Raw genomic sequence first — 21,729 nt, forward strand, 5'->3', positions numbered from 1 at the left:
CATTGGGCTGCAGGGTAGCTTTCAAGCTGCATTGAAGCATCTTTTTGCCTTGTGTCTGCTCTCAGTTGTAACATCGAGGGAGTAACTAAAGAACTTTCCATCATTCGTTCATTGTTTTGCTTTAGGAATGACAGTGATACTTAGCTAAGGCATCGAAGAGTCGAGATAAACGCGACGTGGTTTTATTTTATTCCATTGAACTCATGCAGTGAATAACCCACTGAGGGAATTGCGGAGTAATCAATAAATGCCATGCTCTGCTCAAGTTGCATTTTAACCTAAGTATAGGCAATGAGAAGTGCCGCAATTCCCAGCGCTCTCAGTAGAGCAACTTGCTGCGCTATTCTCGTTGTTGCCCATTTGTGGGTGCACAGCCTTTGTTTGCCACTCAGCATGCCTGCCTCTGCACTTCAATGACAAAAACACCGGTGAGGGGGGGTGGGGAAGGAAATATTATCACTCGGAGTAAAATTTGACAGCTTGGCAGCCGAGCAACTACGGAGTGCGTCGGAACTTTTTCCGGCTAGGCAGCACCTGCGTTAACTTTATAAACACAACGCTGCGCCGCACTCTGTCACGCCAGGCAGCGGTACATGATTTGCCAGGATATATGAAGACGGGTAGCGTACCTGCGCTCAGCTGTCGCGGTTTCGCCTGCGTCATCCCATGTGCGCCGCATTGAGCGCCGCTTCCCAGGGGCCGAGCAACGTTGTTCGCCAGCCTTGTCCCGGCATTGCGACGCTGAAAACTGCGAGGGAAAGCCCCAGTCTGCTGCTGCGTGTTCCTTTCCGGCTGGCCCGCTGTCGCACACACAGAGCTTGCGCCGAACTACCGGAGCTTGGGCACGCGACGCCGGCGTTGATCTGATGATGGCGCCCAACCACGAGTTGGCATTGCCGGGCCACCTACACAACCTAGGCAGCGGTAGCGACCTCAGGCCCAGGCGGCCATCCCTGCAAGTGAGCCAGAATGATTTCGGGGCTTTGGAAGTCAGGGGTAAGTGGATCGCATGAGAACGGATCGACGCGCGCACACACACAATATTAAATGTGCAGTATGCTCGAACACGAACGCGTTTTGTGTTCCTCAAAGTGTGGGTCTCCGGAATTCTTTTCTTCTGTTAACATTTTTCTTTTGTTCTGGCATTTCAAGGGAAAGGTGCTGAGGCGGAAATTGGCGATGCAGTTATAGCATTTTAGTTTTGGTCAGATTGAAACGGTTCGCTTCTTTTGTTTTACCCGTAGTGACAAGTGGATTAGAGAGGACAGGACGAAAAATAGATTCGAAGCGAGATGAGAAAAAGCTCTTCTGAAAATAGAAAACACGAAGTTTTCGTCCAAAAGTAACTTGTCTGAAGCTTTAACAAATTAAAAATAGACAATGAGACCCTTCGTCTAGTTAATTTTTTCATTCGAATACTTGGCGTAAGGAAAAATTTCGTATGGCTGTATACTATAGAAAGCCGTGTAGGCAAATTTATCGATCGCATTAAAATTTTCGCACTGTTTTACAATTTGCATTTAATAACATTGAGATTAAGAAAAAGAAAAGGTACTTTTTTGAGCTAGCCTGTACATGTTAATCAGGTAAAGGCACAGCGTGACTGAGACAAGTTCAGTTGAGAGCAACTATTCTCTCTGGTATTTAAAGAAGCTTCATTTCAATCCTACATATCATTCATTAGTTGCGGAAGTTGCTACGTATGTGACGACCCGCGGAGAGATTATAACTTGCTCTCGAACGTTCTCCACGCAATTGCTATGCTCATTTCATTGGAGCAGGTAGAGACTGAAAATGAATCTATTTTATAAACTCTGCACTCCTTGTAATTAGTATAAAAATATAAGAACGTAATAAAAGCTGCTCAGAAAGGTTTACGCCAAAATGTAGTTTCCCGGGAAATAATTTCCAGGTGAACCACTGTAGAATCCACGACAGATAAGCATGCCGAGCGCGGCCGCGCGTTCCCTCACACAAAAGCGCTTCTTGCACAGAGAGATCTTCGCTGTTTCAAGTGTCCTAGCGACTGGTCTAAAGACGCAGTTATATTTATGTAAAGGACAGTTATAAATCTATAGGATCGGCCGGGCCAGTTAAAGACAGAAACGGGAGAAAGGCTTCAACTTGCACACTAAAAAGAGCTTGCACATAAACTCACCGGTCAAACCTTGCAACTGGACGAGCAGTAGTCTTGTGGTTATACTTTCGAGTTACCGAGCCCGAGGTCAGGGCTTCTACTTTTGGCTTGCCATTAAGAAAGGAATAGTTATTTTGCAAACGGTTTTTTTCGGCGCGCTCAATGATGAAATCATAGCATTCGTTATTGTAAACCAGACTCGACTGAGTAAGCTGTGCGCTTTGCACTGATGTAATTTAGGTGCAGTTTGAGACTTTGCTCAAGCCAGTCAGCTGCAAATCTGGCCCCAGAGTTGACTGGCACATTATCACATGGCGTCGATACAAAAACGACAATCATTTTGTCATTAAAAATGTGCTGAAGAGCCGGCGGGCTGTGGTCACGGCAACAAGGCATATCGTCCACTTCAGCCACCTGGGTTACGCCTAGTTTCCGAAGTCCACTAATGTACCATCGCCAGCGCGCTTTCTGCAATACTAATGTATTGCAGCCCTTGAGCGCTGGGCGCTGAGTCCAAGACCATGCAGCACGGTGTGTTTGCGGCGCATGGAGCAAGCTCGTTCCCTGCTTCCACCCCAGTATTGTCTCAGACCCAACAGCTGACGCCCAAAAGCCCTTATGTCAGTGGATGGCACGCACTCGAGCGTTCGTGCTAAGAGTGGTACATAAGTGACCACTAGCATCAAGGTCAAGAATTCTTTGGGAATACCGACAATTTCCACGGTTAACAAACGGGCGCGATAGAGGAATACAGAAAAGAGGCGAAGAGTTGCGAGAAAGTGCTCTAAAATAGAACACTTGCGGACTTGGCGCGAACACGTCTTGTCGAGCGTCGTGTCTGGCTCTGTCCGAGGAAAGGAAAATCCTCGTGGCTGAGCCAATTACGGGTGCTTGCGCTTTTGAGAGTCCCTCCGCGGAGACAATGTGCCGCCGTAGTATCTTGAGCCGCTTGGCTTGGCATACTTAACAAGAAACAGCACAGACCAGATTACTGCGCGAATAACGCATGCTCGGGGATATCCTGTTCGTTTGCCCTGTTCTGCGATAATTACAGCCATGAAACGGAGAATGTTGGCCATGTTTGCCGGTAGATCGAGGCTACGTATACGAATTTAGCTGTACTTTAGGCAGGCAACTTTTATTATTTCATGTTTGGTGACAGACTGATGCGCGCTTGGCGTATGTACCCAAAGCCTCATACTTTCCCTTCACCGAGCTTTGAGGAGGATGCTCGGCATCGTTACCGAAAGAAAGCTGGTCAGTATAGTACTCACTATTGTTCGCTATAAACTAAATGTGCATTAAGACAACTTTTCAGTCATTCTTTAAAACAAATACATTTCTAGATACCATGGGGCACTTAGCCGGTAACCTATAACTACCGCGACAAAAACATACACATCTCGTCTGTGCGTGAGGAACGTGCTGTGGGCACGCTCCTAAGACCACAAGTGGCAAGCGGCCGTATTGGTACGAACAACGACTAAAAAGCAGGACAAACTGATACTATGAATAGACTAACAGTCCACCCTGTATTATATGCAGCCATGCTCATCTGAGCAACCGGTAACATGTCGGCGAGTATTATCCGTGGTGTCATCTGGCGCGGCAAACGAATTCTTCCCCTTGTAACGAATGGTTTAGGTATTCGGATAAATGTGCCGTCGCATAGTGTCCGCCGCAGATCGAGCTATGAGCGCCATGTCTGAAATATTCTTCTCTACAAATCACTCTAAAAGGAGCAGTGTGATGTAAAACCATGCATTTTGTTCTGAAACCCCTCACTATGTCTCTTGATGGTCCAGAGCACGTCCTTTTTCCACGGAGGCGAATAAAGTCTGGCCAGTCACGCGTTTCTGGAAAGCAAGATTGATGCGATAGGGTCTGCGTAGACCATCTCGCCTCTCGTTTATGCTTTGAATTTGTGCAATCAGTATTGAGCGGACAATGTTGAGAAAGGCGGAGCAATGAACAAGTTGTTTCATAATGAAATTCGCAAGCACCCACTTCGTCGGACGTTGCGACGATTGGTTTACGAAACAGGAAAGACGGTAGAGTGGTTGTCCGGAGACGCACCCCCCTGGTAGGCAGGTCCTTAAAAGGAAGGAAGGCGGGAGCAGAGAGAATTCTGACGGGTGAAATTTGGGGAGCACAACAAATGGGGAGGTATGTGCTGCTGGGAGCTGAAATGTGGATTCTACGATAGCGAGCTCATCTAAATGCCTGGTAACGCTATCTGTCGAGAAGGAGTCTTACTGGAATATTTTCAAAGCATGCACGCATGCGTAATGGTTATTAACATAGCAGGGAGACACAGAAACGTATACGTATTATCGGAATACCGAATCCATGCCACACACGCGCAGAAGCAGGTGCACGGCAGACGAGGCGCACACCTGCCACTGTGAGTGGGGAGCAAGCAACCGGCATCCGATATACGTCTACGCGTGTTCATCTCCGTTGTGCTAGAAGTATCCCATATGCTGTGGATGACTGCTTGACAACGCCTGGTTAGAAGGCTGAAATAAGCATCAGAAAAAGGCGCAGGTTCCGGCTCCGGCCTTTTATTTCTTGTCGGAAGTTTTTCGTAATCATGCGCTGCGGGTGCTGAACTTAAAATATCAAGAGAGCCATATTACATTTTTTTCAGGTGTGTGTGCTTCATTCCGTTGTGTCACAGCGTTCAGATCAAGACATGACGCATTTTCGTAAAGGGTGGAGGAAGAAAGTGGGCGGGCGTGGGGTGGGAACATGGATCGAGGGTGGCTGCGGGTTGGTGTGCTTGCCTTAGCTATGGGGAGGTAGCTTCCAAGGACTTCACTCTCCGAGGCTTGATAAACACAGCTCCGGCACCTTCGTCAAGTGCCACTTGTACTGCTATCGCGATGCAGAACGAATATTCTAAAGCTTAATCAAAGCTGAGAAGTATTTCCCAGTTTTTTCTCAAGCAGGTTTCAGCACAACCCTTCGCATTCACTCCCATGAGCGCTGGAAGATACAGGTTGAAGAATAATGCTTTATGTAACCACTCAAGGAATTCGCAAATATTCTCTAACGACTATTTCGACCCTTTACGAAAATGCACCGTGTCTTGATCTTAACGCTGTGACACCTCCCCATAGCTAAGGCAAGCACACCAACCCGCAGCCACCCTCGATCCATGTTCCCACCCCACGCCCGCCCACTTTCTTCCTCCAGAAGCGTCACCCACCACCTGGCCACCCACCCTCCCAACCCTACTCTCCAGTTGCGCCACCAACCTACCACCTACGTCCACCAGCCAGGACCTCCACCGAATAGGAGCCCGAGTTGAAGTGGAACAGTAAAGCGACGGTGGAATGAATTCAAAGTTGCAGTGGGAAAGCCAAATGCCCTTTAGATGCACCACATACCAGCCATCTCAAGCTTGGGCGCTCCCCGCCCACCCACCGCTCTCTCTCGGCCTGCTTCCCCACCTTACCTCCGACCGTTAGAAGCGCCATCATAGGTATTCAGCAATGACAGTTTTGGAAAAGTATAATGCTATGCAGGCGCTTTCCAGCAATCCAGGCTGTCATACGGGCTTCCGATGCCCAACCAAAGGCGCTGCACCGAGAATATTTAGTCCTTAAGAGAACTCGTTATGTGGCAACTGTTTCGCTTGCTCTTTTCCTCCAGCTGGCCTTGAAATGAGAGCTGGGAAGCTATACACACTATCCTCTGAGCCTTTATCTGGCATACGCGTCGCTTGAGTGAAATCAGGAGCACAAAGGTTAAGGACGTTGCTTTTTACCCCTCATAATGTGGTGGTATACATGCAGCTTTATTTATCCTGCAAAGTTGCCAAATTCCGCAGTTTTTTAGGTTCTAATGGTTACGTTGCCAATTACGGCATCTGAGGACAATATGCTAGAATAATCTTTTACGGCAGTTTAAAATCTTCTATATTTAAAACAGCACAATGGACGGGACACACGAAAGGAGAACCATAACCCATGTTGTGCACAATGTAGGTTTTGAACAGCACGAGAAACCAAAGGTGAAACAGGCCCGGTGTAGAAGAAATAAACTGCACAGGTATGGTGGGGAACAGGGTTTTTTGGTTAACGTTCATTTAAAATCAAAAATGGTAAAAAAAACTAGTCAATAGAATATTTCGTTCCCACTTTGCTTCGTTTTTATCAAGCTTTCTTTTTTGTTTTGCAAGCAGCCATAGAATATAAATGGTCTCTGTGCAGCTAGCATCCTCTGTGACTTATAGCCTGCAGGCGAGTAGGGTGATCTCACGACAACGTTTAGTAGCGCGAGGGTATTTAAGGTTGTTCAGCACGTTCGTTACGTCTTGGGTCATGTTGTGTATTCATGCTTTGCGGCACGAACGCTGAGTGACACGATCAAGCTGTGGGGCACATCAGGTTTTTCATAAAACCTGCGAAAAACACACATGCCAGGTTGATAGTTGGCTTCGGCGGAGGCTCTTTCACTGTCACGCCGCACCCAAGAAAATTTAAGGCTAGCCCAAACGTGGTCCACGACACTAAATGATTGGGGCTCCTAAAATTGCTGCCGCAGTGAGCGTGTTAAGTAGGCTAATTATTGGTACCCAATAATAACGTCTAACCACTACACGAAGGACAGAGCTATACTGTCGGAGGAACTGTATCTTGCTCGGTTAAATTGCATTTGTGCTCGCGATAATGAGCAAACGGAGACGTGGGCACTTGTTGCCTTGAATGGCGTCAAAAGCGCTGTGCGTGCCGTAGGTCATTAGTAAAATATTTAAGTATAAACCTGTGCAGTGGAGGCCAGCTCTAAACCTTCCAAGTGGCTCTCGAACCGGCCCGTGGTGATTGTGCCCGTAGGCACCGCCAAACATGCCGTGCCTCCTGACCACAGCCTGGACAAATGGGTCATCGGAGCAGCGTGCGTTGCCACGACGTTCATGACGGGCGTCACCTTGCGCACCATCGGGTTCCTCTTCGTCAGATTCATGGCTGAATTCGCAACGACCCGGCAGGAGACGGCGTGGTCGGTCAGCCTTACCTCGGCAGCCGTCGCTTTCTCAGGTGAGCTCGTCGGGTGACACGGCTTCGGGGAAACCAATGTTTGCGGTTTGTGAGGAGGAGGAAAAATTTTATTAGCACTCCACAAACTAGCACACTATTTTGTTTTGCAATGTTACCTGAATGATATTCTTCTGCAAGAGCGGCTTGGCCCACGACGCAGTACGATCTCATAGAAAACTCCCACATTACTCCTACGAAAGAAAAAGATTCCGTCCAGGCAAGCTAAATTTGCAAACGGCGTGTCGGCCGGAGTGTGCCAGCTCTGGAGAATGTGCCAGCCGAAACAGTGTGGTCCAGGTGTGCCTTGCAGAGGTTGGTTTCGTGGTGGCGCTGTCGCAGTGAATTTTTCACCATGGTAGGTAGAAGGCAAAACTTTGCGATGGCTTGTCCAACGCATAACAGGATATGAAGGTCAAAAGCTTAACTTAAAAAGACAGCATGTGCAACCTGTGCGTGCGTTATGGAGTACCGATATTCTTAGTATATTTCCTGAGTTCCTTGCTACCTTTGCTGCCCTTGCTAGGCTATGAGAAAATTGGAGTGTTCCGTAGCTTCCATACTTCGTATGGAAGTGAAAATCATAAAAGGGAAACAACGCAGAAATAGGAGACAAAAAATTGCTCTGCTTCGTGGGGATGGCCTCGCTTCTTACACTGCACATGGTAGAGCACGAGGTTGGGGGTACTAAATTGTCATTCATTCATTCTATTCTACAGACATTTTATCTGATGAGTTTACTCTTTTTTAGATGGAAACGAAGTGAGCAAGCGCATTTGAGGATTGCGTCCTCGTAGGTATATGTGCCTAAAAAGGTTTTTCAGAACAGCAGGGACCGCGGCTGAAGTGTTATTTCAAGAATTAAGTTGAAAACCGCAGTGCATGATGACTGGGCGGGCCTGGTTAGGAGAGTAACATCGAAATGGACTATGTGCTCTAGTGCACTCGTTCCTATGCCCGGTTAAAAACTTGCTGCGCTTTCTTCTGGTTCACTTTTTGGAAATGATGTTAGCTGAAATGAAAGCTTCGCACAAGTGCTTTTTAAGGTTCTTTTTTTTTCAACCGTTTAAGAGAACGCTCAAAACACTATTTCCTGTCTTGGTTCAACGCCCTCCAGGAGTTCTATCCAAGTTCCTGCTCCGGTGGTGCCCTCCCTGGCCACTGATTATGTTCGGTTCTCTCTGCCAAGTGGGCGGGATGTTCGGCGCCTACTGTGCCAGCAACGTCTCTGTTCTCGCAGTAACCTTCGGCTTCCTGCATGGTTAGTGGTACACACGCTCATTTACCTTGTCTTAAGCGCCTGAATTAAGGCGAAAGCCTTTAATGGCTCATGCTCGCGGTCGCGTCCGTCCGTGCCCTGGAATCGTGCAAACTGTGGCCTCTCCTCCGCGCAGCGGCGCAACCTCCCCCCCAGCAACCTGGGCGTCGGTGGGGGGCGCAGTCACACAGTAGCGATAGAACGAGCGAGCGCGCGTAGGCGGTGGCAGCTGCACCGCTGATCCTTCGCCAGACGTCTCGTGGCAGTCGAGTGAGTGGGACGCATTTCTCTGAAGCGGCCCAGTGATTTCGCGCCAAGCGGTTCGGGGAAGCGGCGGCGGACGCCGGATTCCCCCAACACCAAACGCGAGAAGAACAAGGAGCGAATGCGTATGCGACGGTTGAACACGTCACTAGATGCGAAAGCCAGGGAGGCAGAACGGAAACGCCAGAAGCGACTGATTAGATCGCCGGGTACCAAAGGCAGGGAAGCAGAACGACGGCAAGGGATATCGGCGAACACTGTGGCCATTCTAATGGGGTGCATTTACAACATTGTATATGCAGTGGGTTGACCACTTCGCCAAGCACACTTTAGAATTTCCAAAGTGTCTTCGGTAATTTCACGTATTTGCGTGCGTTCTGCCAATATACTTGTGCAGCAGGTGCCTTTCTAAGGTATGGAAGGAAAACTTCCTAGCACTATCTGGGTATAATGAAACGCGGACGGTACTATGGAACAGCTCTGAAATAAGAGGGTATTCAAGGATTATAAAGAGAGTTGGATGCATAGATAAATAAATTAATACTAATAATAATGTCTATTCCCCACATAGCCTGCATGAAAGACAGAGGTGGCGAAAAAAAAAAAATACGAGGATGCTTGACTGGCTTTGCAACACCTTTGAGGCAGCGGCATACAACGAAACCATACGTACAGGTGCGGCCAAAATATTACGGAGCATACTTTGGCGTTTGAAATTTTTCCTCACGTGTTCTTTAGAGTAGACATGACTGTGTCTTATGTTCATACGTGAACGCGCCAGTGGCGTGTGCTAAGCTGCGGGAGAAGTACCTCCTAATTTGCTTTAGGTAAGGCGTCGGGAGAGTTCAAATCACCGAAGCGTGGTCCGTAATATTATGGTCGGGACTGTACATAGGTATGATACCTGCTCGCTGATAATGTTGAGTAACAGCGTTTGTATTTGTTCCTTATTAGTTATTGGTTTTTTGTTTTGTTTTTGCGTTACTGCTTGATGTTTCTGAAACACGTCTCGTTAGACGACGACCGCACATTATCCAGCGGAGTTTTTTTATAATATAACGAAATATGCCCAATCGGAGCTACTGAACGCGCTTGCGGTTGACGAGCAGTAATCTCGCGTTCCCACAAAAGGCCCGGCCAAGGCAGTGTCAAAACAGCTTTGCAAGACGAAGCCATCGCCATGAGGAGGCAGTACATGACAAAGCTTGCGATTTATTCTGAGCGACTTGTAAGATAAAATATCAGTTGGGTAGTAAGTTAAGCTAATTCATAAGTACTCATAGTGGAATAACGTGGCCGCAGCTGGCACAGGACAGGTTAAGTTGGAGGGATATGAGATAGGTCTTTGTCCCGCTCCCGCGGTGAACGTAGTTAGGCTGCTGATGCCAATCATGAAATCAATTAAAGTCGGATTAACTACGAAGACAATGCATTACTACGCCTCGCTGAGGACGCTATGGAAGATCCGCGAAGAAAAGTTTCGTGAATGATTACCGACGTTTACTAGAGGCTGTGCGCTATTAATCTCAGTATTGTAGGCTGATGCAGGGTTCTTAATAGCATAGCTTTGTGGCGTCGTATGCTAAGTGCGGCACCAAAACTGTGACTGTGCTTGCTTTCCTGCGTGACCATAATGAAAAATAAAACATGTGGCCATGGTTGCCAAGAAGTTTCGAGATTCAGAAATAGACGCAACATCAAGGCCGTAGAAGTTTTCCGAAAATACTTGGATTCGTGGGTTGCACCGCATTCATTGCATTTTGCCTTTCCGCTGTAGTTAAGGCGGATATGCAAGCAGGCGCTCCGAGAGCAGAGTGCTTGTATAAAGGCCTCGTGACTTTTTTGCTTGTCTTCCATAAACGCTTGAACACTGCGCAAGAAGCGAAAGGCGGCCAGCCATGGCTGTTATCGACCACACGAACTTGTACTCAAGAGTACACAATCACTGCCGCCAAACTACTCAAGGCTAGTGAAGGCAAAGAGCGACGCCAGTGATGGAAGAAATGTTAGTCACTTTCTTGTTTGGAACGGCTGGATATATGAAGTGCGAAATATGTGTTAATATAATCGTGCAGAAAGTTTTTTTTTTTTTGTGGTGATAGCTACACTACGCTAGCACTTCGAGCCTTCATTTCGGCACCCCTTGAGCTGCGTGGCCACCCTTGAGCTCCGTGGCGGCGCCGAGGCTTGTCACCTGGTTGGTCACGTGGAGCGGAGCAGCTGTCGGCGGCGCGGCGCGCCGGCGAAACTGAGTTGGGGGGGGGGGGAGCTGTGAAGAGGGGGAGAGAGTGCATCCACGTCCTGGGATGAAGATGAAGGAGGAAAGCCCAGCGAGACGGAGCGGCGAAAGACTGACTTTGAAATTCGACTGCGCGAGTTCCACTCGGCCAGATGCAGCTATCGCGTCACTACAGTTTTAAACAGAGTTGTACCACAGCCATTTTTTTTTTGGAAATTCTATCTCCTCCCTATCGGAGCGCCTCACAAGGCGTCCCCGGCCCTGCAGTGCTCGTTCGGGGTAACATAGGCACACTTGCTCTTTCCCACCCGTTTCCTATTTTCGTGGAGCATGTATACTCGCCTCTGCGAATTCATAATGTCGCACCTTTGTAGACTCTAGACAAGTCTTCGACTATCGGCACGGAAATGTTTATTAGCACCTGCTGTGTAAGTGAAGAGCATCTGACATTTTCCGATAATCCACTCTTTTGGCAGGACAAAAGACAATATGCTTTACTGGTATAACACAGTAATCATTTCCTGACTTGTCCCAAAAACGTTAATTTGGCGCTCACGACGAGAGCGAGCGCCTGGGTATAGGCTTCCTTGAGGAATACGTTTAGATAATAATGAACGTATAGAGAACACTTCAATGATTCAATAATGAGTTAAAATTGTTACAGTAAGCGGTTGTGTTAATTTATACGGTGGAACGATTTACCTGCGAGCTTTTTATCGGAAATGACATATTCCACTGACTTATACCTTGAGAGTTTTAGAGAAAATGCTTCTGATGTCCTGTTCCTCCTCAGTTTAGCCGCTTAGTAAGTAGTGAACATGACATCTAGTCCACTTATCCCTTTTGGCACTCAATAATTTCCGTTCGTTGCTCACATTTCAGCAGACCCATGTGTTGTTCCACTGGAAAAAATTCAGTGTCATCTAGTTGTATGTTTCTGGGTCGTCGTTTTACTTGTACCAATCCATCTAGCGAATACTGACACTTTAGTCTTCTGTGCTGTTGTACGCAGGCATCGGAGCGGGATTGGTATTCATCCTGACGGGCACCTTCATAGAGCGGACCTTCGTCAATAGGCGGCGTCTCATGATGCAGCTGAACATGGTGGCCTTCTGCGCCGCGGGTTCTTTCTTCCCGCGCATACTGTTCTACATTGGCCAAGAGTTTGGCTACTCGCCGATGCTGCTGTTCTGCGCCGGAGTCCTACTCAACGTTCCTGTGCTATGTTTCCTGCTCAGGTGAGTTCCTAATGGTGCAACGCTGAGGTCGTAATGTGTCAAAGAGGAGAATGTTACTAGCCAGCACTGCGTCTGGGTGTAGCTTCAAATCATGCAAAAAAAAAAGCGCTGAACATGACTTCATGTGAAACTTACTCTCCTTCAGGAAACGTTGGCCGAAAACGCAATGAAAACTCGTTTGCAGTGTTTAAAAGAATTCTACTCTTTAGTTTCTAGGCTTACAAGAAGAGAAAAACATGTCCGTGTCTGTATATACTCGTCTGACGCGAGAAGAAAATTGCGTTGTCATTTTTAATCAAAATACATTTCTCAAGTCTGGGTGTCCCCATGAATCTGCACAATACGTTTCTCGTTGTGTATGACCTTTCTTCGTAATGAATGCTACGGGTCTCTATTCGATCACAAACAGCTCAGTCTTACAACGCATGTTTAGTTAAATCCAATGTTTAGTGATCTGAGGGCACTTACATGTAAAGCGTGTTGGTTAGAGTTGTATTTTTGCGTTCAGTCAAACCGTTCGTCTTTGGGTAAAAATGCGGGGTGTGGCGGAGACTTACCGCACCCAAACGCAAGATCTCCAAAATGAAATGCGCAACGAACTGGCGGCTTCAGTCACATAACTCGCTGCGCGGTGCGTAAAGGTCACTGTGATAAAGAGGGACACTTTCCTATCCGCCTCTTCCGTCCTTGAATAAACTCGCGCTGTTGAAAATACGACACAGACGACAGTCCATCTGTTGCCATCGTAACTCCTTAGGAAACTGGACCAGCAGATCAAAGCTGACTTGCTCAAACTGAGCTACGAGTCACAGGGCGCAGGAGGCTAGGTAGAGAGGAGGTAGTGCATTTATAGAGCTGACATATTAGTAGCAACTGACCACATGCCGCTCAGCCGTGGAACACAATTTTCGGCAAGAAAAACCGCTCATGCGCGTGGCGAAGTATGCGAGCCGATCCGAGATGACCACAGGTGGGACTGCCGGGCAGTACACGTAAAACACGGCAGCAAAGTTGGTTGGGAACCACGAGAGGAAATTGTGGGCACACAGCAAAGTAATTTTTCCGTAGGGGACCGTCGCGTACAAAAAAAAAAATTGCTATCAACTCTGTGATCTCGTTCGGCAGTAAAAAGAGGTTTGATGTCCAGATTCTTTCTTGTTCAGATTTAAAAACGTGAACGTCCGCGAACTCTGGAACGATATGCACAAGAGAAGGAGTACTTAAATAAGAAATATACATACTCTCATCGTTAAGGGAGAGAAAACTTCAGCCGCTAGGAGGCAGGAAGCTGATTTAGACAAAGCAAGCAACTTCTAAGGATGCTGCGAGTTCCCCATTTGCTACACAGTTCTTAAAAGGTCGTTACGCGGGAGCACAGTCAGTACTTTATTACTTACAATAGCATTTAAACCGCACAGCTTTTGTGTTATTTGCAAATCCTATGAAAGACAGGCGTGCACCATAATTGCTGCGGTGCCTGCGCCGATTTCGGTGGCCTGGATTGTCACCGTCACGAGATGTCTGTGGTAGACGCAAGTGTTGGACAAGAGAATGACGCACACAGATCGAAGCGATGTCGAACTTCGGAGGTCGCACTATAGACAGGAAGACTAGTCCACATGAGTGTGAATTACATCCTACTGTCGTTTTATGAATATTTAGCAGCCCCCGGATTATCCGTTTCTTTCGTCACCAAAACCAGGGATGGGGTACTTACACATATCAAAGCTTTCTTGCGCATCGCATAGGCTTTGTACAGCTCGCGCATCTGCGGCTAATTTTATCAGTCACATTTTTATACTTTTGCTCTTCCCTTTTAAGAAGCTGTTCCGCCGAAGGTGAAATAGCAACTATAACGGATACATTCTATTTTACGTCTTTGATTGTTCACGTACGGACTGACCACCATAACTAAAAAGTATATTTTCACATTACAGGCCAAGGCGGTCACCGGAAGAAAACAACAACGTCATACCTCCGAAAGCAGCACAGAAAATATTCAGCATCCAGCAAGGCGGAAGGCTGAGCCGGCCCGAAAACAGAGCGAGAAGTGTGACGACGGCCGCAGCAACTTCGATGTTTGTCAAACCGCTGTTCTACATCGTGGCAGTGACGCACCTGATTTTCTTCTATGTCATCAACCTTCACACGAGCATCACCGTGGATACGATACTAAGCAAAGGCATCCCAGGGATATTCGGAATTACGATTGTACCAAGCGTCTCCATTCTGGACTGCGTCGGCCGCGTCCTCATGCCGTTGGCCACGGAAAGCGGCTACGTCAAGAGATCGACGCTCGTCATGGTCGACTACCTTTGCACCGGAGTGGGCTTTGTTGCGATCTCTTTCGTCCAGAGCTATCCCGCCATGCTGATCACGTGCATTAGCTTCGCCGTCTTTAGCGGCCACGCGGTCGCTGTTCATAATTCGCTGATGGGAGACTTCGTCGGCGCCGAGCAAGTTTACCTTAGCAATGCAATCGTCACCTGCATCGCCGCAGCCTCCTTCCTGACGAAACCTTTTGTAGTAGGTAGGTAAAATTACTCATCGTTGACTTTCTCACTACCATCAGACTTGAACACTTTTGGAGATGCACAGTATTGTTTGACGAGGCGAATCGTTGAAACAGTAGTCAGCGCAGCTTTGCTTTCTGTCAGATACTCAGGCGTCCGGCATATGGCAGCTGTAGTGTTACTGGAGTGTATAAAACCACATTTTGGTGCCATTTTTCCGTTTTTATATATAATGCTGTGCAGTCAGTATTAAACTACATAAATCACCAGGTGACATTCGCCTATTAATTTACCATTGAATTTTTTTCATTCACTTGTTTTCGCTCCAGATTAAACAACAGTATAATGGCTATGACGTCAAATGTGAGTAAAGGTGGAGTGAGGGATGAAAATAACTGTAATATAAGGTCTGTTTTTTCATTTGTCGCGTATCCGGCTCTTGAAGCCGGCTGACTTCCGCGTTGTAGTGAACTAAAAATCAGGAAACAGAAATGATATTGAGGTTTTTTTTTCCATGCCTCATGTGACCGGTAATAGCCTTTTACGCCTTAGCCATCGCTCGGCTTTTGAAACCGCAGCCGAAGCAGATGAAGGAAGAAATTGTGTTGCATATTATTTCATGGTTCCAGGTGAATGTGACGTGGTGACCCATATATAATAATGCGTTATGGATCATTACGAAAAAAACGCGCAAGGAAAAATTTGGCCTCTACATTCATCTAAGATTGAAATGTATAGACGAGCTGGTATTTTGTGAGACGAAAGAATCATTACAGGCCTACTCTAAGAAACTGAACCGATTGCTTTGCGTACTCAAAAAAAAAGCATTTCTGCATTACGCGTTATTTTTGTGAAAACAATTTCAGCCTTTTCCAGCTTTGACGACAGAGTATAGTTTTTGGTGCGAGTCTTACGAGTTGCTGAAGTGAATCCCCCGCCCTCCCATCAAAACTGTTTGTTTTATGCGCACTCAGGTGCAAGCGGACTGCAAATTATATGCTTTCCTTTGGAACTTGATGGTCTTTGTTCCGCATGGGCTATAAAATTCAGTAGAGAGCAGCATCTGCAATACTTGAAATATTACTCAAACAGCTAGAGCAACCTTGCCATAAAGTAATTACAGTTCTTGTGCATTGTAGTGTAATGTTAGGATGAAAGTGAAAAGAGGCGCCTTTCATTGCTATTATAATGGCTGCCTGTTGAAATACTGAATAAATTAAACACCAAACAAAACCGTGCAAGGCCACTTGCACTGCGTCCCACATGCATCGCGTTCGCAACGGCAACTACACGACGGAGCGTCGCGTGCAGTTGGCACAACACCAGTGTTGGTTCCACTGTCCACGTAATATGCCTTATCGTAATACTTCTCCACTCATCATCATCAACTGTACGGTTAAGTCAGTTGCAGGAGGGCAGTTCCCGCTTGCTTTTACCTTCAAGTAACATTTTCCCCCAGGACGGATTATCGATATAGATGCCGTTGCCACTTCCTCGCCCAGCGGAAAGTGAAAGCGCGAATTTTTTTTCCTGTCCAATTCGTGATGTCTGCAAAACGGTGATTCACTGTGCGTGGAGCGGTTCCTCCCCAAAACAAGTGTTTCTGGGCGAGACACTGCAACCAAACATTTAAAGAACGTTCACTTATCTTAGCCATCACAATCGTAAGGAATTGCATGAGAGAGATAGAGAGAGACTCACTTTAATGAAAAAGCAGAGAATTTAGCCGGGTAAAGGCGGAAGGAGAGCACTGCTGGAGAGGTCATACGGAATGTGCAAAGAATGTGATATGGGAATAAAGTGGGGGCAGCTATCGATGAATAGGTTTGATTTGAGGGATATGGGAGCAGTGTTTGCCCTGCAGTTAACGTGGTCAGGCCGATATTGAAGATTATACTCGATTACTATCATGACCGTCGGTAAATTACGTAAATGAACTGTATAAATTGCAGTATTTCTAGATTCCGCACTGAAACCTAACTTTTTCTGGCGGTGCGTTTTCATCTCCACCGTCACGACGTTCAAGGTTGTGCGGAGAGCTTCGCTAAAAGCTATAAGTAAAACAAGTTTAGTTGCTTGTCTTGGATTCTGCACGCAAGCGCTTCCCATGGTTTCCTTTCCTGTAAGCCCGATATCTTGATAATTTCCTCGTAGCCATACTGCAGCGCGGTGTAAAAATAGGGAAGGAAAGTTTAGAGAAAGGGCGAGGTCGGCCGTAAGAGTCACTTCCTGTCCGCTACTCTGCACGGTAAAATGGAAAAGCAAAATATAGACAGGGTGATGATGGGTGACGATGTAGAGAGGAGATAGTGCCCAGGAAAAACATATAATAAAAGAAATGAGGAGCAGATACAACATATTTTTCTCTCGCTTGTCCCTTCCTTTCGACAATAGTGCAAACGCATCTAAGCTATCGTGCTTGATGCTAACAATATTATGTGCTTTGTGCTAATGACAACACAACCTTCGGGTGTGCACCTGCATGTGCCCTGTTGCTATAAAAAGCATTGTTTTCGATTTTACCTGAGGAGTTTTTCATTTCTTCTTTCTGTCTGCTGTGGCGCCTTTGCGTGTAAAATCCGTGTACATTTCATGTTGGTAAGTCGTTACGCTGTAAAACGTTTTCCAAGACATTCAAATCTCATTCTGTGAAACCCTTCCTCTCGGTAACGAAGGTCGAATTTCATATTCCAGCTTCTAATCTAGAGCGAGAGGGCTGTTCGTCTATGTTGTCACAGAACAAGTCATTGCTACGACCTCTGTGATGGCATTCCGCATCCATCAAAAGCGAGGGATGTTTTCGTCCGTCAGAGTGGACATGGAGCTCTGACCCTTCGTTCGTGCGCTGCTACTAGAAATCGGCGGAACCCTGAGGATTCTGACCTACGATGAACTATGCGGGCAGCTGTAGCCACAACCATAAACAAGAAAGAAAAGAAGTTTATTTAGGGGATTGCTCAGCGGGCGGCGCGGCATGTCTGCGAAAATTATATTTACGAGATTTTGATTGGTAGCGGCAGTGTGCGGCCTTGAAACTCGAAAGTAACAGAAACGTGCGTTAGCGTGTCCTTGCTTTAGTCGTACGTCGAAGCTGCAGGGCGGAAAATCAGCAGGAGTTCACAAGCGAGTTTGCCTGCTTCTTACCATGCAAAAGAAGTAACTAATAAGAGCTAAAGGTGCAGACATTCTAGAAAATCTTTTCTAGACGTTCAATACGGCCATACTTGTTGTCTTAGTGTCTGTACCATAAAATATACCGGAACGCTATTGTCTAAATTGCGATCTCGAGTTTTATAAACTGAGCTCATTACGACATCGGGCTGGGGAAGTTGAAAAAATTTCTAAGATATTTCAGAAAACGACACGCATACATACCTATATATTCATCTCGATGACGATCAATTTCATGGCACAAGAGCAGGTTTGGGCAAAGAGCGCCATGACAAAAGGTACTCATGTCTGCACAAGGTGTGATCAAAGACCAATTTCCCAAGCATTTAACTCCAGTCAATCCGAACACCATGCCAGAGAAAAACGTGCATCTATTGTAATACGGATCGAAATTGATATTTATTTTGTATTGTACAAAAGTGCACCATAAAAATCAATATTTTTCTGCTTGATCCTCAAGAAATATACTGCAAGTTCCAATCAAACGCATTACACACCGTAATCCAACTACATAAATTTTTGACATTGTTTTGCAGGTTTCTTCAGGGACCAGCATGGGTCGTACGACAACCTGTACCGCGTAATGAGTGGACTCATGTTTCTGAATGCCTTGGTCTGGCTTGCCGTAAATCTCACTGAGAGGTACCGAAAGAGACGGACATGGGCGGCAAGCAATTCCAACCTGGAACTATGCGACCTTCCAGCCCTGACCGGATACCAGGCCATGGACTTGACTTCGATGATGGCGTAGTGCAGCCACTCTGCTACCCTTGGCTGTGGGCTGCATAGCGAAGTTGGCGGCAGCGTAGTCAGAGCTGCGCCAAGTTCCTGTTTTTCCCTCCAAAGACGCTCGCCTTGTCCTACTGTTTACAAAGCAGTACCTGGCTGTTAAAGTCTGGCATAGTTGGCGAAGGATTTTTTTAGGCGTGCATTTTAATAGGTTTGCTGACCTTCCATTAACGTATTGCCGGAAGTAAGCAAATAAATGTGACATAACAAGATGCTACCGGAAATTATAGGTGTAAAAATCACAATCGCCATAACATTCGAAGAAATTATGGATTTAGATGTTAGCTTCATGTTAGAAATCTGGTGTCAAATGCCAAAGCAATATACGACTGTTTCACTCATGTGGCAGAAAAGCCTACACTAGTTTCTTAGTACCTAGATTACAAAAATTGGCTAAATTTTTGCCTTTCTGCCTTTCCTTCAAGTAGGCGCAGTAAATTGAGGCGCGGTCAATTTCATGTACTAATGAGAAAGTGACATCAATACAACATGAAGCCAGAATTTTCTTCAAATTCATGGGTAAGCAGTGGGGTTGACTATGTATTGCGGTTTGCAGATTACTTAAATTTACTAATGCATGAAGGCTATCAGACTGAGCGTATTGAAGCGAAGTGTGAAGGTTCGACTATGTACTGATAACATTAACAAGGGTGTCCTAATTATTTTCCTGCACGCAGTGTCTCTGGCGTGACACTGCAGACGTGTCTGTGATAACATCGTCCACCTTTTAGGTCACCAGAAGGACCAACGTTTATTTGTCTTTGTCTTATAGTTGCTTTAGCATTTTTTACGTGATGTTTTTATATGTGTGAAGATACTGGAGGTGTGTGCTGATGTCTTGTAGACACCTTTACAAGAAACAATATTTGAGAGAATTGCGTTAAATGAGTAACTTTCTGAAAGAGATAGTTATGGTGTTATATTCGGTGAAAGGGTGCTCAGAAGCAACTTAACGAGTGGACGCTTATTGCAAATTTTTTACAAGTCCAGAGTGTGAGAACACTGCGCTAAAGTTTGCACATGATTGTCTTTATACGATGAAATAACTAATCATGTAGAAAAAATCCCTGCAGCACTTTGACCAAGCGCGAACAACTGGACGGTAAAACGGGAATGTGTGTGTCACACAATGTACAGGGTACGCTGGTCTGAGAGTTTATTTTGGCCGTTCTACCACGTTTCGTTTGTGGTATTCATGCGTGTTGAATGTTTGTTGCTGACTGGCTGAAAATACCACACCATTTTACTTGCATCAAAAGAGTTACGTGAAGGAATGCAATTCATATAAGGCTGGGACGTAGTGTTCCGAATGCAGTAGGCCAATTTGCTTTAATAAATGTTGCAAGCTCGACGCCATTGCCTCGACTGAATTTTTTCAAGGAGTAGTTCGCGCTGGCCGCCAGAACGGTCATTCGTTGTGCAAAGCAGTAACATGATGCTGATATGTTTAACCAATGCGATGGCAGTCAAGAAGAATAAAAATGAAAAATAAATTCTCCTGCGCCAGTACCAAAGAGCATAGCAGGGTGTCGTTTGGGCAGTCGTACGACCAAAACAATGAACCTTTCGTGCCCCTGTTTGCACAGCACGGGGCATGTAGCTGAAAAATGCATTGGAGTAACGTCACGCTTCAAGCCGATAGGTATTTGCGTGAGGTTATAAAATGTCGTTCATTGTCGAGGTACCGCAGAAGGTAGCTGTAATACCTGGCTCCACAGTCGCAAAGATGCAGCGAGACAAGCTCTGAAGCAAAGCGCCCACTTTGTCCTGGATTCTGGAATCGTCTATATTGCGATCAGCGTGCGCTGAACAATATTTGCGGTGCTGCGATGGTAGATGATCGTAGCAGTATCAAGCTACGTTCTCTTCTAGGGTTAGCTCTGAAATGCAAGAAGAAGCATTCACACCAGGACTTTCACATCATAGTGCTCCTTATTGGTTGTCGAGACTAATATATTACTTTCCGTCCCATCCAGTAGTCAAGAAGCCCAAATCTGAAATAATGGATCGAGGAGCACAATGTGCTAGAGAATACAAATATCTTGGAGCGCTGAAGAAAGAATGCGAATAACACCGGCACAAGAGTACTGCGTGCGTCTCCTATTGTGTTATGTTGGGTTTAAAGGAGCATAGACGCCTGACATTTGGGGGCGAGATTTCTTCTCTGTGTTGAGGCGTAAGACATTATTATACACGGATGACCACGTGGTGCTCTCCTACAATCTCTAAATAATATAAAATCGAATTTATTTCTACTGCTGATTCGGTTTCGGTTTCAACAGCCGAACGATGAATGTGACGTAAAAAAGTAGGTATAGGCCACATGAGGCGTGAAAGCTGAAATATAGTTAGTTAGTTAGTTATATTGATTTTAATGGCGCAAAAGCAACTGAGGCTATGATGCGCTGAAATATAGTGGCTGCTTCTACATTCGTTGCCGAGACTGATATTAAGGAAGGCTGGCTTCAGGACTGTAGTAAATTAAAACTACGAAGCAGCGATTTTATCGCAACTTTTCGATGCCTCGCGTGACATGTAACCACATTTTGACGTTACAGCCATCGTTCGGCTTTTGAAACCGAAACGGAAGCAGCATAAAATAAAAATTCCTTTGTAAATTATTTAGCGGTCGTAGGCGAATACTACATGGTGATTCATGCATAGTAATGTCTTGCGCTTTGTTGTAGAGAAGGAAACGTGCCACCAAAATTAGGTGTCTATACTTCTTTAATGGCACATAAGCAGCTAAGCCTTTCATGCGCCAAGCGCAAGGTTTCATCTCCTCTTCGATAGAATGATACTTTGGGAATCTGGGAATTACGCTTTTGAAGTTATTGTGCCAAGCTAACGCCAGGAAGAGAGCCGTGACAAAAAAGTATCCCAATGTCAAATTTGAGGACTGACCGCAAAAAAAAATGACATGCAATAAACGGAAGTCCTTGTTCTTGCCTAGCCTCGGTTTTGCTGTTGCAGGAGTCTCTGTATGCACTGTGACGTCGGTGTAAATGTTAATGTTGACTTATATTGACACAGCTCAATGACGTCACCAGTAGCTTTGGTCACCGCTCCTTGATTTCA

At 46.1% G+C, this 21,729-nt stretch overlaps 1 protein-coding gene across 2 annotated transcripts; it reads left to right on the plus strand.

Moving 5' to 3' along the window:
- The first annotated feature begins 647 nt into the window (after nt 1–647).
- LOC144121891 (monocarboxylate transporter 13-like) lies at nt 648–20,001 on the plus strand. Of its 2 annotated transcripts, none has more exons than XM_077655316.1 (6): nt 648–996; nt 6,916–7,182; nt 8,297–8,440; nt 11,953–12,178; nt 14,116–14,708; nt 18,399–20,001. In XM_077655316.1, the coding sequence occupies exons 1-6, from the start codon at nt 867–869 to the stop codon at nt 18,611–18,613; spliced, it is 1,575 nt and encodes a 524-aa protein (XP_077511442.1). In that variant the 5' UTR covers nt 648–866; the 3' UTR covers nt 18,614–20,001. The 2 variants fall into 2 exon arrangements, with proteins under 2 accessions (XP_077511442.1, XP_077511443.1); XM_077655317.1 differs by having other exon boundaries at nt 833–959.
- Nucleotides 20,002–21,729: the final 1,728 nt, after the last annotated feature.

The sequence above is a fragment of the Amblyomma americanum genome, chromosome 2, assembly GCF_052857255.1.
Source record: "Amblyomma americanum isolate KBUSLIRL-KWMA chromosome 2, ASM5285725v1, whole genome shotgun sequence".
Classification (NCBI taxonomy): Eukaryota; Metazoa; Arthropoda; class Arachnida; order Ixodida; family Ixodidae; genus Amblyomma; species Amblyomma americanum.